Source organism: Taudactylus pleione, unplaced genomic scaffold (genome assembly GCF_031769625.1).
Source record: "Taudactylus pleione unplaced genomic scaffold, aTauple2 ptg000559l, whole genome shotgun sequence".
Taxonomy (NCBI): Eukaryota; Metazoa; Chordata; class Amphibia; order Anura; family Myobatrachidae; genus Taudactylus; species Taudactylus pleione.
Window position 1 is genome coordinate 888514 of NW_028284961.1, and position 18177 is coordinate 906690.

Sequence of the window (18177 nt, forward strand, 5' to 3'; positions counted from 1 at the left end):
GTATGGTGAGCGTACCTGAATGATAATCATTAACCACTTGCCTGGCACGGTCGTATCATACGACTAGTCAGAAGTGCCCACTAGGCAGCTGCGGGAAGCTAATCTTCGCACAGCCGCCTATGTCAGAGGGACCTTCTGGTCCCTCTGCTTCCTCGGATTCCCCGCCAGTGTGTCCCGATCACTGCCGGCCACAGTGATTGGGCACCCAGTGGGACCCCCTCCCGGCAGCCTGTTGTCAATAGAAGGAAGCAGCAGCTGTGGCTCCCAACAGCCACAGCTGCTGCCGGCGTGAACCCCCTCCTGGCGCAGCTTCCCATACCTGACAGTTGGCCCGACCACCACCTCTATCCACAGACGCTCTCACCCCTTCAATCCCGGAGTGGCTGCAACGCTATATCCCCAGCCGCTCCTACCCCTTCCATCCCGGAGCGGCATACAAGTACTGTAGAGAAGCAGCAGCCACGCCGGGATGGGAGCGGTCAGGGACAGAAAGCGGCTGTTGCTTCTCTATAGTACTTGTATGCCACGCCGGGATGGAAGGGGTGGGAGCGGCTGGGGACATAGCGCTCAGCAGCCACGCTGGGAAGGAAGGGGTGGGAGCGGCTAGGGACATAGCGCGGCTGCTGCTTCTCTGATTTGGTATAAGTACTGTAGAGAAGCAGCAGCCACGCTCTGTCCCTGGCCGCTCCCACACCTTCCATTCCAGTGCGGCTGCTGCTCCTCTCCAGTACTTGTCCCCCAGACCGGCTGCCAGTGTTCCATCACCAGCCCTCCTACCAGCTACAACCGCCCCTGTCTGTCCCCCATGTCCTCACATTGTAATTTGTATATAAAAAAAAAACCACACACATATGGATATGGAATAGTTTCAGCATTCATAGTACCTCGGGGTACGGCAGCGTAGGTGGGGGTGCGGTGTCCAGCTTGCATTTGCGGGTTCAGCTGCATCCATGGCAGACCATGGGGATTCAGCGGCATCCATGGAAGGGTGCGGGTGTCAAGCGGTGTTCGCGATGGGGTACAAGGGGGTTCGTCAGGGGTGTGGGAGGGTCCAGTGGCGTCCACAGCTGTCAATGGCCTTCATTACAGTATACCATAAAAATTGCTATTTTTATGGTATAAGGTGTTTAAAATATATATTTTTTTATAAAATTGTGTTGGATAAGTTTTAAAAGAACGTTCTTGACCTAATTCAGTCATAAAAAAAAAACGACAATTTTGGAGCGATTTTTGGAAAAAAAAATTGTCAGTTAAGTGGTTAAATGCCTATCATCCCTAACTGGGGTGTGGTTAGAGTTAAATCCTCAACACCAAAGCAATAACAGTTTTTGCTTTAAAGCATTCTGCCTACTAAATCATTCTTCACTTTCCATGTTAATTAGGGAAGTATAGTGAAAAACTTATTTTAAGTACTTTGAAAGTTTGCTGTTTACATTTCATTACTTTCCAATTATTTGTCTAAAATGAAGCTCGTCTGTTGATCTTGAACCAGGCACTCCTCTTATATTACCAGTGGAGAAGCTGCTTCTAGTTCACTTGCACAGAATAAGCCTTTAGCAAATGGTGAGACTTTTCAATGTCATCAATGTCAGGGGTCAGCCTGTGTCATGAGTTACAAAAAGAAAACTTTTTAGTGATTCGAAACCAGGGAAACCAGTATTACACCAAAAGTAGGACCTCACTGCTATACTACTAAACCATCCCAGTGAGAATATCCAGAATGTCATAGTTACAATCAAGTGGAACAACACAAATTAAACCTACATGAGGAAATACACCCAGGATTTTTGTTACTTCTCCACACACCAGGGCCACTTATTGGTTGTGTTGATATCTCCTGACAGTAGTGCGTAGAAATAAACCATGACAAACACGGTTTCTCACCATACAAGGGCAATGGCACAAAACAAAGATGATTGTGATATGCCTCAGCTTCCAGAAGTTACTAATAGTTTAAATGTGCCTGCCCAGTTGTGATTTCAGTGTACAGCCGGTCGGCGGGTCACTGTACACACAGCCAGATGTACCAATATATCAGCAAGATATACCGGCATAACCTGTGCTGCAGGGCTATCCTGCTAGGTCTGTGAACAGCTCAATTCACAGACATATTGGGTATACTTTCTCACCGATGCACTCATGATAACATTCATTAAACAAACAATATATTGACAAGTGTGTACCCAGCTTTAGTGCCAACTTTTCCAATTATTAAATTCAACTTCAAAGAATTTTTTTTTGCAGCAAAATATTAACAGACAGAGCCTGAATATGCCAAAGGAACTAATCATATGAACCCAGGCTCAGACTCATTAAAGTGCACCACTGAAAGAATGGCCGGGTAAGACAATACTCAGGGTTCAGCTCTTATAAAATGAAAGTCTGTGAACAAGTCAAAGTTATAAATTGTGTGTGTGTGTAGGAATGTAAGTTTTGGGTAACAAGGAGAACATACCTAAATGTGTTTAAGGCCTGTGTTATATGCAGTCACTCACAAAATATATCAGCTTTAAAGAGGATTGTAGGTTTACAATAAAATAGTAGCTGCACTTTGTGTATCAGGCGAAAACAGTTATATATATACAGGTTGAGTCTCCCATATCCAAAATGCTTGGGACCAGGGGTATTTTGGATAACGGAATATTCCGTTGTTTGGAATATTTGCATATCATAATGAAATATCTTGGGAATGGGACCCAAATCTAAACACAGAATACATTTATGTGTTCTATACACCTTATACACACAGCCTGCAGGTCGTTTTATACAATATTTTTAATAATTTTGTGCATCAAAAAAAGTTTGTGTTCATACATGAAATTCATTTATGTTTCATCTACACCTTATACACACAGCCTGAAGGTTATTTTATACTGTATTTTAATAATTTTGTGCTTTAAACAAAGTTTGTGTACATTGAAACATCAGAAAGCAAAGGTTTCACTATCTCAGTCATTCTAAAAATATTCCGTATTTTGGAAAATTCCGTATTTCGGAATATTTGGATATGGGAGACTCAACCTGTATTTGCAGAAAGTATTTAAATGAGTATTTGCAGAAAATATGTTGATATTTGTGTGTATATATTAGGGGTGAGCGGGTTCGGATTTCTGAAATCCGAACCCCCCCGAGCCCCCCCGATCCGAGTCCGATCCGAATCAGGCTCGACTTTTCCCGCCTGACTCGGATCTGAAATCGAGGCAAAACGTCATCATCCCGCCTTCCGAGTCTCGCGGGTTTTGGATCCTATATAAGGTACCCGCGTCGGCGCCATTTTCTCACTCGGCTGTGGACAGTGAAGAGGGAGGGTGGGAGTTAGGGCTGTGTAGTGTAGTGTAGTGTAGTGTAGTGCTGCTGTTGTCCACTACTTCAAAGTCCATAGGGGCTGGCTGTGTTGTGCTGTGCTGCTGTTGTTAATGGGGGCTGTGTCCACTACTTCAAAGTCCATAGGGGCTGGCTGGACTGTGTTGTGCAGTCAGTTCTCCATAGGGGCTGTGTCCACTCCAAAGTCCTGTGCAGTGTCCCAGTCCTAAAGGAGTGCTGTAGTGTTGTCCAGGGGGTGCTCTGTCCATCAGGGGTGCTCCCCCCAAGTGCTAAAAAAATAATATATTTTCTGTGTTTGTGAATTGTGTGCGCAGTAGCCGCACGTGCATCAACAAAGTAGTGCCAAGCGTGCGCCTGTGTCATAAGTAAAGGGCCGGCTGGCTTGACCGTTAAAGGGTGCTGTAACCCCCGAAAGTACACTCCAGTCCAAACCAAAAAAAAATTATTTTCTGTGTTTGTGAATTGTGTGCGCAGTAGCCGCACGTGCATCAACAAAGTAGTGCCAAGCGTGCGCCTGTGTCATAAGTAAAGGGCCGGCTGGCTTGACCGTTAAGGGTGCTGTAACCCCCGAAAGTACACTCCAGTCCAAACCAAAAAAAAAATTATTTTCTGTGTTTGTGAATTGTGTGCGCAGTAGCCGCACGTGCATCAACAAAGTAGTGCCAAGCGTGCGCCTGTGTCATAAGTAAAGGGCCGGCTGGCTTGACCGTTAAGGGTGCTGTAACCCCCGAAAGTACACTCCAGTCCAAACCTAAAAAAAAATTATTTTCTGTGTTTGTGAATTGTGTGCGCAGTAGCCGCACGTGCATCAACAAAGTAGTGCCAAGCGTGCGCCTGTGTCATAAGTAAAGGGCCGGCTGGCTTGACCGTTAAGGGTGCTGTAACCCCCGAAAGTACACTCCAGTCCAAACCAAAAAAAAAATTATTTTCTGTGTTTGTGAATTGTGTGCACTGTGGCTGCACGTGCATCAACAAAGGAGCAGCGCCAAGCGTGCGCCTGTGTCCCATAAGTAAAGAGCCGGCTGGCTCATTTCTTAAAGGGTGGTGTAACCCACAAAGTGCACTACTCTCCAGCAAAAATAAAATAATATTTTCTGTGTTTGTGTGCGCCTTAGCCGCACGTATATATATCAATATAACATAAATGGAGGACCAAACTTTCTCCGATAAAAATAAAATAGGGAAAGATCAAGAACCTCTTCCTCCTAGTGCTGTTGCTGCTGCTGGGAGTTGTTCATCATCCCAGAGAGGAAGTAGGAACATCACTACTTTTACTAAACAATTGACCCTCCAACAGTCCCTAGCGATGAGGATGAAGTACGACAGCAGTCATCCTGAAGCAAAACGTATAACTGAGGCCTTGACTGCTATGTTGGTGTTAGACGTGCGTCCGGTATCCGACATTAGTGCAGTGGGATTTAGACAATTGATGGATGTAGTGTGTCCTCGGTTCCAAATCCCGTCTAGATTCCACCTGCATCCTCAAAGCAGCAGCGACAAGCGTGCGTCTGTCTGTTAAAGGGTGGTGACACCCTCAAAGTGTGCTACAGAAACAATTAAAATATTGTTCTTTTTTTTTCTGTCTATGTGAATTGTGTGGGCTGTAGCCGCACCTGCATCCTTAAAGCAGCAGCGACAAGCGTGCGTCTGTCTGTTAAAGGGTGATGACACCTCAAAGTGTTCTACACAAACAATTTAAATATTGTTCTTTTTTTTTTCGGTCTTTGTGAAATGTGTGGGCTGTAGCCGCACCTGCATCCTTAAAGCAGCAGCGACAAGCGTGCGTCTGTCTGTTAAAGGGTGGTGACACCTCAAAGTGTTCTACACAAACAATTAAAATATTCTTCTTCTTTTTTCTGTCTTTGTGAATTGTGTGGGCTGTAGCCGCACTTGCATCCTCAAAGCAGCAGCGACAAGCGTGCGTCTGTCTGTTAAAGGGTGGTGTAACCCTCAAAGTGTGCTCCACAAACAATAAAAATATTCTTTTTTTTTTTCTGTCTTTGTGAATTGTGTGGGCTGTAGCCGCACTTGAATCCTCAAAGCAGCAGCGACAAGCGTGCGTCTGTCTGTTAAAGGATTACATCGGTGACAGCATCCAAGTAGGCATGTCAGACAGTCCGTACCTGTACTGGCAGGAAAAAGAAGCAATTTGGAGGTCCCTGTACAAACTGGCTCTATTTTACCTGAGTTGCCCCCCCTCCAGTGTGTACTCCGAAAGAGTGTTTAGTGCAGCCGGGAACCTTGTCAGCGAAAGGCGTAGGAGGTTGCTTCCACAAAATGTGGAGAAGATGATGTTCATAAAATGAATTATCAACTCTTCCAGGGAGACCAGCCTCCAGAACGTACAGAGGGACCTGTGGTTCCAGCAGGGACGAATTAATACTCTGTGAGGATGAGGATGTACACACTGAAGAGGGTGAGGAATCGGTGGATGAGGAGGATGAGGATGACATCTTGCCTCCGTAGAGCCAGTTTGTGCAGGGACACATTAATTGCCAGCTTGTTTTGTGGGGGCCCAAATGAACCAATCATTTCAGCCACAGTTGTGTGGCAGACCCTGGCGCTGAAATGATTGATTTGTTAAAGTGTGCATGTCCTGTTTATACAACATAAGGGTGGGTGGGAGGGCCCAAGGACAATTCCATCTTGCACTTCTTTTTTTTCTTTGCATTATGTACAGTTTGGGGCCTAGTTTTTCTAACTGCCATCCTGTCTGCCACTGCAGTGTCACTCCTAGATGGGTCACGTGTTTGTGCCGCCCACTCGTGTCGCTTAGCATAGTCATCCAGCTACCTCGGTGCAACCTTTTGGACATGAAAACACTATTGTGAGGTGTGAGGTGTTCAGAATAGACTGGAAATGAGTGGAAATTAAGGTTATTGAGGTTAATAATAGCATAGGAGCAGAGAAACCAACAAATTCTGTGATTTTAGCTGTTTTTATGCTTTTTAAAAAAAAAATACAGATCCAAAACACAAAACCCAGAACCCAAAACACGGAAGGGTGGTTTTGGCAAAACCAATCCAGATCCAAAACACGAAGAAAGATCCAGATCCAAAACCAAAACACAAAACACGAAAAGTGGCCGGTGCACACCCCTAGTATATATATATTGTGAATATTTATATGAGGTCAAATAAAAAAGTTGCATTGTGTCACTCCTGTCAGAGAATAAGGTCCAGCAGAATGGAACACAGTAAACTTTTCGCTTTTTTAAGTGTGGTTTACTAATGTGTAATGCCGCTGAGTCAGTAAAGCTGGAAGACAGATGTATTGTAAGTTAAAATCTATTAAGGTGACAAAATGCAAAAAACAAAACCGGTCTGTAAAGTAGATTTTACTTACCTTCAGAGTGCTCCAAGGTCCATTTCAGGGGATTAGAGCTTACTAGAGGATTGGGTGGATGCACTGAAAAGAATAATTTATCTATAGGTACAGCAAATAATTGGGTATTATGTAACCAGAGAGCACTTAAAGCAGTGCTAATATATCTGGTCAATTTTCAATTCTTAAAACTCTCACTTTGGTACCTCAAAATCTGCAGGATATGCTCCAGGCAGGTTTATATTGTTATGGTAATGAAAAATACATTTGCTAATAGGCTTGATCTGAATAGTATAAAAACCCTCTACAACACAGCTATAATCTTCCTCTTGTTGTACACATTAAAGGACTGCAGCCAACATTTACACATTATATATATATATATATATATATTATATATACACTTTGAGGATCTAAAATATAAAACATATTTTGATTTATTTAACACTTTTTTGTTTACAACGTGATTCCATATGTGATCTTTCATAGTTTTGATGTCTTCAGTATTAATCCACTATGTTGAAAATAATTTAAATAAACAAAAATCATTTAATGAGGAAGGTGTGTCCAAACTTTTGACTGGTACCTGTATGTATGTGTGTATATATATATATATATATATATATATATACTTATATACTAGCTGGAGTACCCAGCATTGCCCGGGATTTTCAGAATGTTTGTTTACACATCAACCTCCAACCAACCTCTCCTTAGGCAGGCCTCATGAAAAGTGTGACAAACTTCCCCATCAACAGTCCTAAGGTCTTTGAAGGAAGTAGGACCTGTAATGGTGTAAAGCAAACTTCAGAGATAGAAGCATTCAAAATTTGCCGAATGTACAGTGTAAACACGGTCAAGAGCTTCAGTTGCTCTGATACCAGGATGACCATCTACAGCTACTCCCTGTTTTCTGCGCATAACATGTTTTCGAGAAGCATTCCATGTGTAATATTTTGGCAGCTCACAGTACAGCAGGGTCCTTGCAAAGTCATTATTTTGACACAGGACCTCATTCAGAGCAAAATGCGAGCGCTCACTCTGAATGAGGGCGGCCGCATCCATTTTGGGAGCCGGCCTCCTGGCTGCTCGCTAGGCTGTGGGTTACCACCCACATCTTTAGCGAGTGGCCAGGATGATGGTCGCGATGGTCGAGACCATCGCGACCATCTGGGTTTGCAAGGAGACCCTTGCGGTAGGGTCTCCTCTACCGCAAGCCCCAGAGAGCTTCCAGCTCTAACAGAGCCGGAAGCTCTCCCACTGACATCACTGGTCTTGTCAGTGGGGCAGCCCACAAATGGCAGGCGTTCGCATGGGAACGCTTCCATTTGTGAAACCACCCCCCCGCCACTCCTACAAAATGGGGCAAGCTGTCAATCACCATCGACAGCCGCCCCTTTTGTAGCAAGCTCCGGAGTGCGCAGAGGCCAACATCGACCCGCTTGCGAGCGGGTCTGAATGAAGCCCACAGTTCGAAGAAAGAAGTCAATGTTGTTGCGTAATTTGGTATAGCCAGAGAGCTGAGAATACTGGCAAAGCCTGCAAAAGCTCTGTTCGATAATAAACATTAAGATCATGACAAAACATGACAACACAAAACGCTTGCTAAAAGGCCCTATTCATATGCCGTGAGGCCCCACAATGAGCGTACAGCAAAAATTTTGTTTTTGAATTAAATAAAAATGATCAGTAATTCATTTTGATTTAAACATTTTTTAGTTGCCTCCGTCGTGTTTTAATATGCTCGTATGTAAAATTTAACGAACTTCGTTTGTAAACTCTGGATTTGTATAGAAATACAGAAGGACACATTTTCCCTTTTATATAGTAGAGAAGATAGAAAATAAATAATAATAGATAAGCTAAATACTTTTCTAATTCCGAACCTGACCTGTAGAGGGAGAATGCTATGCAAAAATTGTGTTTTTTAATTAAAAATTAACAGTAATTAATATCGATTTCACATTTTTTTAGATTGCCTCCACCATATTTTAATATGCTTCTATGTAAAATGTCCCGATCTTCACTTGTAAACTGTGGATTTGTATAGAAAGACAGAAGGACACATTTTCGCTTTTATATAGTAGATATATATATATCAGTGGCGGAACTCCAGGAGACAATGGAGTCATTTGCCGCCAGGTGCCAGCCCTGAAGGGGGCAACTGGCTCCATTGTACCCCGGCAGTTCCGGGCACTGAATGGAAAAGGAATGCCGCTGATTGGCGCACCACCTCCAGCGGCATAAATACAGGCAGTGCAGGGGGTGTGGTCGCACCCCCTGCACCCTCCATTTGCCGGGCGCTCGCTGACTGTGCTACCAGCGGGCGCCCACTCCTTCTTTCCTCCCTCCCTCCCCCCAATGCCAGTGGCAGCTCACTCCTGAGCTCCAGTCCCGCAATGCACTATGGGAGTGACGTCATGACGCCACTCCCATAGTTCTGAGGAGCGGGAACCGGGGACGGAATGCAGCAGCACTGGAGTGGGGATTAAGGTAAGTATTTTTTTTGTTTGTGAGCCCGTGCAGTGCTCACTACAGGGGGCTTACTAGAGGGGGCATTACTGGGGGCACTACAGGGGGCTTACTACTGTGGGCACTATGGGGGCTTACTATTGGGGGCACTACAGGGGGCATTACTAGGGGCACTACAGGGGGCTTACTACTGTGGGAATTACAGGGGGCATTACTGGGGGCACTACAGGGGGCTTACTACTGTGGGCACTACGGGGGCTTACTATTGGGGGCACTACAGGGGGCATTACTAGGGGCACTACAGGGGGCTTACTACTGTGGGAATTACAGGGGGCTTACTACTGGGGACACTACAAGGGGCTTACTACTGGGGGAATTACAGGGGGCTTACTACTGGGGCACTACAGGGGGCATTACTGAGGATACTACAGGGGGCTTACCACTGGGGGCATTACAGGGGGCACTACAGGGGCCATTACTGGGGGCACTACAGGGGGCTTACTACTGGGGTCACTACAGGGGGTTTACTACTGGGGGCACTATTGGGAGCACTACAACTGGGGTAACTACAGGGGCCCTTACTACTGGGGGCACTTAAAGGGACTTTACTACTGGGGCACTACAAGGGCATTACAACTGGGGGCACTATAGGGGCCCTTACTACTGGGGGCACTGCATAGGGGGACAACTACTGGAGGTACTGCATAGGGGGACCATTACTGGGGGGCTCTACATAGGCAGGCACTGCATAGGGGGACCTCTATGGAGGGCACTGCACAGGGGGACCACTACTGGGGGAACTGCACAGGGGGGCGGCAGCAGCTGGGGCTGGCATAGGTGCTGGGGGGGTGGTAAATTTACATTTTTTGGGGGGGGGCACCAACATTTATCTTTCCTCCAGGCACCTGGGATGAAGTTACTCCACTGATATATATATATATATATATATATATATATAGTACATATGCTGACATCTAATGCTGTTCATACATTACCTGTAGTGGTGCCACGATCGGATGCTGGAATTAACTTTACTTTCTCTCCTGAAATAATGGGGAAAAACTGTAAGTAAAGCAAGTGTAACTCATTAAGGGGATGACACAATGAAGTTAGTATTGTGCAAATCTTATTTCATAAATAACAATGTTTTTTCTGACTCAAATAATTATGTTTCTAGTGTGTAATAATTAGAGAGAAGTAACACAATTCAGTGTGATACATTTGTCTATTAACAACATATTGATGGTTTTACATCAACTTACAAATATGACTTATTTTGAGTTGTGGGTGATCATTTTCTCAGTCTCAATATCACATATCAGTCTACTATATCTCAAGGCGAAGGCCGGTCTGGGCACCAGTGTCATTGCCTCCAGTGGAGCACCCGGCTCCTAGACCACAGACTTAGGGTGCGTATCCACTAGCAGATATTACTGCCTGCTCATCCTTTGAGCAAATGTTGTGTTTTTTCTCAAAGTCATAAATATATGTATTACTTATTTATTAGTATTTATATACCACCAACATATTCCATTGTACTTTGCACCTAATCATGGTCATTTATTTTTGGGGTTCTCTAGAGTACAGATGAACTAGGACCATACATCATATGAGTGGATTCTTGACAAGATTATAAATGAACTGATGGAGTATTCTTACATTTAAGTTTTATGTAATTGAAAATATACCTCACCATTTGATAGTTTTCAAACTTTCATTTTTATTTGTGCAAATTAAATATAAATAGTGGATTGTTGATTAAATGACAGTTAGCAGAAAAATTATCTTGTTCTAATCAAATGGTGTTTGCAAGATAATTCAAGGCGCATTTTGCAGGTGACTGCCAGCTCCATCAGAATGGATATGTGCTCTAGAATCTTAGGAATTCAAAAAGACGTCCAAAAAACAACCAATTAAAATGGCTATAACACAATTTAATGCCAGCAGAAGGAAAGGATTTACAACTAACAAATGACAAAAACATTATTCGAAAACAATGATACAAAGCAGTCAAAAGATGTTCAAAGTATTGCCTACAGATCCAACAAATATTTTATGAAGAACTGCTTATGTTTTTTGTAAAGAGCTCTTAAAAATGCAATCTTTTGTATGCTATGTAACAGATCACCACCATGGTTTTTAAATTAGGCCAAGAGAATGGCCCATGCTAATTTATTGGCATATATTTAAAGAATAAACAATCACATAAGTTTATTTTTAAGATGTCTGGAAAATCTCAATCTTCAGAGTAAACCCTGAATACTATAACAAACATCCACCTGTCACAAACCGATCCTGTTCCCCTACTGCTGTGTCACATACAGTACCGCTTCTGCTGCCTGCGGACCTGCTTCCATGGGATAGTGCCCACGTCTTCTGTCACCTCCAAGATTTATAGGCTTCATAATTCCTGGCTTAATAGGCCTCAATTCACATCAGAGCCTGACCTGGAATACTGCTGTGACAAGTCTCGATCATCTGACAATACAGCCAATCCTAGACAACATGAGCCTATTCCAGCTAACCCGCTGGTACAGTATATCTTCCAGCCTCTGGTACCCAGAATTTGCCAGTACAACATCTAAGGTCAGTTCCTAATGAGCCTATGCTCCCCTGAGCTCCTGTACTACTTCCCCTAAGTAATAAGTATCCCGAGCAGTGCAGTTCTGCTACCCTGCTACTGTTTAACCCAGTCCTCACTGGGAAAAGCTTTCCTATATCCTGTACTAGTTTTCCTACTAGTATATATTCTAGCAACTGTTCTGCATTGCTTGAGGCTGTGGGCCCGATTCAGACCCATTCACAAGGATGCTTTCACACGCAGCCATCTGCAGCCAAAGTATGCAAATCCCGCGATCACTAGCAAAACATTAGCACACCCACTATGTTTTGCCATTCGATCGCGGTATGAAATTAGATGCCCACCAGCCCACTATGTTTTGCCGTGCGATCGCGGTATGAAATTAGATGCCCACCAGCCCACTATGTTTTGCCGTGTGATCGCAGTATGAAATTAGACCCCCACCATCCTGACACAAGATGCCCACCTTCCCTTAGTAACATACGTCATCTCCAGGAAGTGTATTAAACATTCGGTAACATCGGTTGACCATATCCTAACGCAAGCACTGTGAGTGCTGCTGTGTGTATTGCAGCCATGTGACGTGTATGCTGACAATGCATCTTAATTATGCACGCCCCTGAAATGGCGTTCAGATGCACAAACAAACCTGCATTCGCACCACCACACCCCCGTTACCATCGACCATCTCCTGTCACCACCCACAAATGGCACGTCCTGTCACTCATGCTTGCGGAGCATCTGTTTACTGTCTGTGATCGTTTCCCGATTGCAGTGACTGGTTCACGCACACGCACTGCGTCTTATATTGCATGCGCAGCCTTGCAAACAGGTCTGAATCAGGCCCTGTGTGTTTGACTTCTTTAAGTCTGATCACCAACTATGTGGTTCACCTGCACTTCCACTATGTACCTAGAATCCTGAAACCATGACCAGTGCAATTAACCTGTGGACTCCCAGTTATGTTTTAGTATTGTATTCATCTGTGACCTGACTGTGCAGTTTTGTTCCTGAAAGCTGTACAGACTCCTGCATTTCCAAACTTGTGCCTACTATTCCTCTGGCCGCACAGGTAGTTTGTCTGCACTTGATTCCTGATTCTGCAATTTACTCCTGCCTGTCCCAGTCCGATTCTGCAAGTTACTCCTGCTGGTCCAAGTCCGGTTCTGCAAGTTACTCCTGCCGGTCTCAGCCTGGATCTGCAAGTTGCTCCTGCCGGTCCCACTCTGAAAGTTACTCCTGCCGGTCCCAGTCTGGTTCTGCAAGCTGCTCCTGCTGGTCCCTGTCTGGTTCTGCAAGTTACTCCTGTCAGTCCCAGTCCGGCTCTGCAAGTTACTCCTGCTGGTCCTACTCGGGTTCTGCAAGTTACTCCTGCTGGTCCAGTCCAGTTCTGCAAGTTATTCCTACTGGTCCCAGTCCGGTTCTGCAAGTTATTCCTGCCAGTCCTTCTCTGGTTCTGCAAGTTACTCCTGCCGGTCCAGTCCGGTTCTGCAAGATATTCCTGCCGGTCCCAGTCCAGTTCTTCTCAGTTGTACCTAATCTGTCCATCCCTGCTTCCTGGTTCCATTCCTGATTATCCACTATCATCCATCCCGGTGTTCAGTCTGCATTCTGGTTCTGTTGGAGTGAGCCAGATCTTGGACTACAGCGATAATCCAGTACTATCCTGTTTAATACCTGGCCAAGCCTTCCACGCTAGTACTTCCGGATTACAGTTATCAAGTAAGGAGAGTGTTGTTTATCTTATCTACAATACAATCCAGTATTAAGCCTGGTTATTCTACTGTCACACTTTCTTCTACAACATACATCATTCTATCACCAAGGTCCCTCATTGTCTTGTGGTCACAATCCGCCATTCTCTATGCCGAGACCCGGGTTCGATTCCCGGTCAAGGAAGCATAGCAGACTCTATCTATATCTCATGCCAGGTGGTCTCTACAGGCCTGCCAGCTTCACCTACAATCCTCCAGACTGCTATCTAGACTTTTTCCTGACCCCGGTCCCACAAACTAACACAAGCCTGACACCACCTTATGACTTGATCAGGGGTGTCGGGTGCTCTCTTAATGTGTCCAAATCATAAATCAACCTGATTCAACATCACTAGGGTACTAATAATAAACTTTTTTTTTGTTATTCAAATCAGGGCTTCTACCATCATTCCCACCAGAGCAGCACCTGTCTAATAGCTATAGCAAGCAATTCAAATGTATTATTAAGGTGAGTCGGGGTGAGATTTCTCTCATCTATACTTATTTTAATCATAAACCAATCTAATGAGACATCTTAAGATACAAAAAACTAAATAAATGCCTGCCATATCATTTAACTAGGTTTTCCATGGGGCACCTATCAACTGGCCAACTGAGTCAATATAGATTTTGAACAAAGGGCTAACATGTTTCTAAATGTCATATTTGGTGAACAAAATAATTAGTGCTTTTGTATTCTGTGGAAAATACCTGAATTGTTTTTAGGTGCTTTAGATATAATGTGCAAAAGGTCAGATATTTTATTGTTTATTGAGTTGGAGTCATCCTGGAGCTTTGGAGAGCTGGGGGTCTGACTCCATCTTGGATCTGAAGAACTCTTCAACTTAGCGGATTCCTTCTCCGAGTCACTAATGAGAATCAGCGCACAGGTGCATGTGTATATCAGGGGCTGTTCCTGTAATATGCTTCTCTTGTTGTTTTCACTAATGTCTTCCAGGTCATCCAACAACACAATGACATTATCTCTTCCTGTACAGTGTGACAAGAATGACAACTTATATATAATAAATATTTCATACAATTTAGGCAACAAGAATAGCTAATATACTTATATATAAAGAAAAAGATAAAAATAAAAAGATAAAAAAGAAAAAGATAAAAAAAGAAAAAGAAAAAATGAAGATGAAGAAGAAGAAGAAGAAGTATATTACATGGAAACAATAGGTGGAGGGGTGATTGAATAAGACAAGTTCTATGGTGCATTCTGGGTCTCTTGATGCCAGCGCAACACTATTTGAATGACATATGGGGGCTGATTCTGAGTTGCACGCTACTATGACAGTATTAATGTCTGTTTACGTAGGTGCAACTGCGAATGTATGATAATACGAGTACCAGTTTTTCCTCTGATGTACACACCTGCATCTAGCTTGAGACACTCACTTCGAGCTCCTCAGATGTTGCAATTGGTGCAATTTTAACCAGCCCTATGGCAGGTGCAGATTTTCCATCTGAGTATGGCCTCTGATGTAAGTGATTAAGCATCTGTGTACACAACCACTTTAGCGACACTAGCGACTGCATCCCCATACACAGCTGTACTGGCCCCAGCCACTTAGTTGTGATGGACTTTCTGAGTAGATAAAGGGTTGGTCAGAAGTCCGAAGGTTTGACAATGTTCCTCCGATGGTGTGCCTTTGTATGCAAGAGGCAGATCTGACAAGCAGGTGGTTGGCGTCGCTGTACAAAAGATGGCGGCTATGTCATTTGCGTGTCTTATCAGATATGTTGCTTAAGATGCAGCAGGAATGTGATTAGCGTCCACCTCTGAATCGAGCACTAAGCGAAAAAATTGCATGTACAATAAAAACATAAACTAAAATAACAATTTGAATATTGTGATTAGAGATTTGCGCAGATTGGTGTGTTTAGGTTTTGGTTCTAATTCATCATCGTGTTTTGGTTTTGACAAACAACCCTCAAGTGTTTTGTTTTGGTTTTGCATAACTTAAAAATTGATTCAAAAAATAGATAAAACAGCTCATGTATAAATAAAAAATCATGTACTGTAATTTGAACCTGTTTACATGCAATCGAGAACCCGAGTTCAGTTTTTAAATCTGAGTTCCGAATTGACAGCAGAACTGAATTTGACTCAATTTGATTTACAATCCCTACGTTCGGGTTTGTTCATGTTTCAGGAAAACCAAATCGCACATCTCTTATTGTGATGCAATAAATAAAGTTACATAAAAAAACACCTTCAGCGATTGACATGATTTTTCACTGCGTTGTCATGTTTAATACTGTTGGTCATTTAAAGAAGATGAACAATATTGAGATTTGTTTCCCTCACCCAGGCGATGAGACAGATCCTCCAGCTCTTGGTCATACAGGGAGTCGGTCACATTCGTGATGTTCAGTCTTCCTCTATTCTTGGTGTGATACAAGATGGCGAACGTGCACTTGAACAGATCACTCTGAAAGGCCAGTAAGTTATTGGATATGTACACAGGAATCACGTTCTCTACCACTTTATGAAACATCAGCGCCTGGAGTAAGTTAATCAGCCAGATGTAATTGTCTTCTCCATCTCTTGAGAAGATCCCGACTGTGTGTTTCTTAATAACCATATTATTTACTGAGCGTGTCCTGTGAATACACTACAGAAATAAATTCACAGGTTATCATGTAGGAAAGCAGTTATTGCTAATAATAGTTTCAGTATATAAAGTATGACCTTATTATTCCTAACCTTTATCTATTATTGAACGTATTGTCAAAACCCTGTATTGCCTCTCAATTGTGGCCAGGCAGCATACTATACAACCCAGGACTGTGCCATGGAGACATCAGACGTGTTTGTAGAGACCCAATCGGTAAAGCACATATTGAAAGCCTATATACACTGCTATGACATCACCCAGTGACGTACTGCTTGGTGCAGAGGTTCCCAAACGTGGTCCTCAGGGCTCCCCAACAGGTCAGATGTTAGAGATATCCATGGTTGAGCACAGGTGACTTAATTAGTATCTCAGTAAAATGTATTTAACCACCTGTGGTCACCCATGGATATCTCTAAATCCTGACCTTTTGGGGAGCCTTGAGGACAACGTTTGAGAACCTTTGGCTTAGTGCATTAGTGATGAGACACTCAGTAGCAATAGATCATGATCATAACCTAAAAAATGCAGCATTGCCCCATTTATGTCTCTATAATACAGAAGTGTTTTACCTTACTCCTACCCATTTCATTTTGTTTTCAGATGGGACATAGGGCCTGATTCAGACCCGCTCGCGAGCACTGTGCGCTCGCAAGCGGGTCGATGGTGGCCCAGTGCGTATGTGCACGACGGAGCTGGCTTCATCGTGCGCATGCGCGAGACCCGGATAGTGACGGGCAAACCGTTGCTCCGGATCTCATACCAAAGGAGGCGTGCTGTCATTGTTAAGTGACAGCATGCCCCCTTTGGTAGGCGGGCCGAGGGAGTGGCTGCCCAACCTGAGGCATTCCCATTTGAACGCCTTTGTTTGGGAGTGGCCCCGCTGACATCATGAGTGATGTCAGTGGGAGAAATTTCGGCTCTGTGAGAGCCGAAATCTCTCTGGGGCTTGCGGCGACGAGACCCTACCACAAGGGTCTCGTCATAAGCCCGATGGTCATGATGGTCTTGCTATAGCGAGCGGCCAGGAAGATGGTCATGACCATCTGTGAGTTTATCCTCTTACCCAGTTGTTTATAAAAACTTATTACACTATTGTGTTTTTATTCAGAAAGTGACTTCATCATGTGTCCTCCTTCATATATCCACAAATCATGAAAATAACCATCCTTGTTGAGTTACTTGTAACAAACACGTTCCAAAGTGTGCCAAGATGTGCCATGCTTCATGCCATACAGTACACAGCTCAGCCATTGGGTTGCCAGAGCACCACTGATGGAAACTATCAGTGGGTGGAGACAGGGCTATATTGAGAGCTGGCTGGTGGGCAATCCTGAAACCTGATAGTTGTGCACCAGCCGCCTATGTCCTCCAGCCTGGTGCTGCAGGGAGGCTACAAGCCAGATGCCCGCTGAGATTTTTTTACCAGCGGCCACCCGGCTCTTTTCCTGCAGTGTCACGGTAGCTGGAGACTGGAGTTCTCTCCTGAACTCTAGCTTCCAGCTCTCCACACAGGCCAGGGATGGACTGGGGCTGTATTTCAGCCATGGCAGTCCACCCTGCACTTGCATGTAAAGGGGGGCATGCCGCGAGTCATGGGGGCTGGCCTCGCGGCATGCCCCATCTTTCCCTAGCACAGCACAGCAGCCGCCAGCCCATCCATGCCTCCACCCCCTCCGTCTCCATGATATTACACTGATTACAGAGCTGTGGGGTGGAGGGCGGGGGACTCTTCATTTCCCCCTCCTCGAGCCGGTCCTTAGGCCATCGGCCCTTCTGGCATATGCCAGAAGAGCCCGATGGCCAGTCTGGCCCTGCCATGAGCACTATGGGAGAGACGTCATGACCTCTCTCCCATAGTTCCGAGGAGCAGCCAGGCGGACCGGATGGCGGCAGACACAGGAGCAGTATATAAGGTAAGTATTGTTTTTTTTTTAAATGTAAGCGACACTACTAGAGGGGCATTACCATCAGACACTACTACAGGGGTATTACTATGGGGGCATTACCATATGGAGACTACTACAGGGGTATTACTATGGGGCATCACTATATGGGCACTACATGGGCATTACCATATGGCCACTACAGGGGCATT

At 44.4% G+C, this 18177-nt stretch overlaps 1 protein-coding gene across 1 annotated transcript in view; it reads right to left on the minus strand.

The window, feature by feature from the left end:
* Positions 1-16049, minus strand: part of LOC148481839 (uncharacterized) — a 32143-nt gene extending 16094 nt beyond the window's left edge. Inside the window, exons 1-3 of the mRNA XM_088452922.1 lie at positions 15773-16049; positions 14167-14445; positions 6670-6732 (exon numbers count right to left, since the gene is read on the minus strand). Coding sequence (XP_088309048.1) covers positions 6670-6732; positions 14167-14445; positions 15773-16049 — 619 coding nt within the window. The remainder of the gene's footprint in view (positions 1-6669; positions 6733-14166; positions 14446-15772) is intronic.
* Between the last annotated feature and the right edge of the window lie 2128 nt (positions 16050-18177).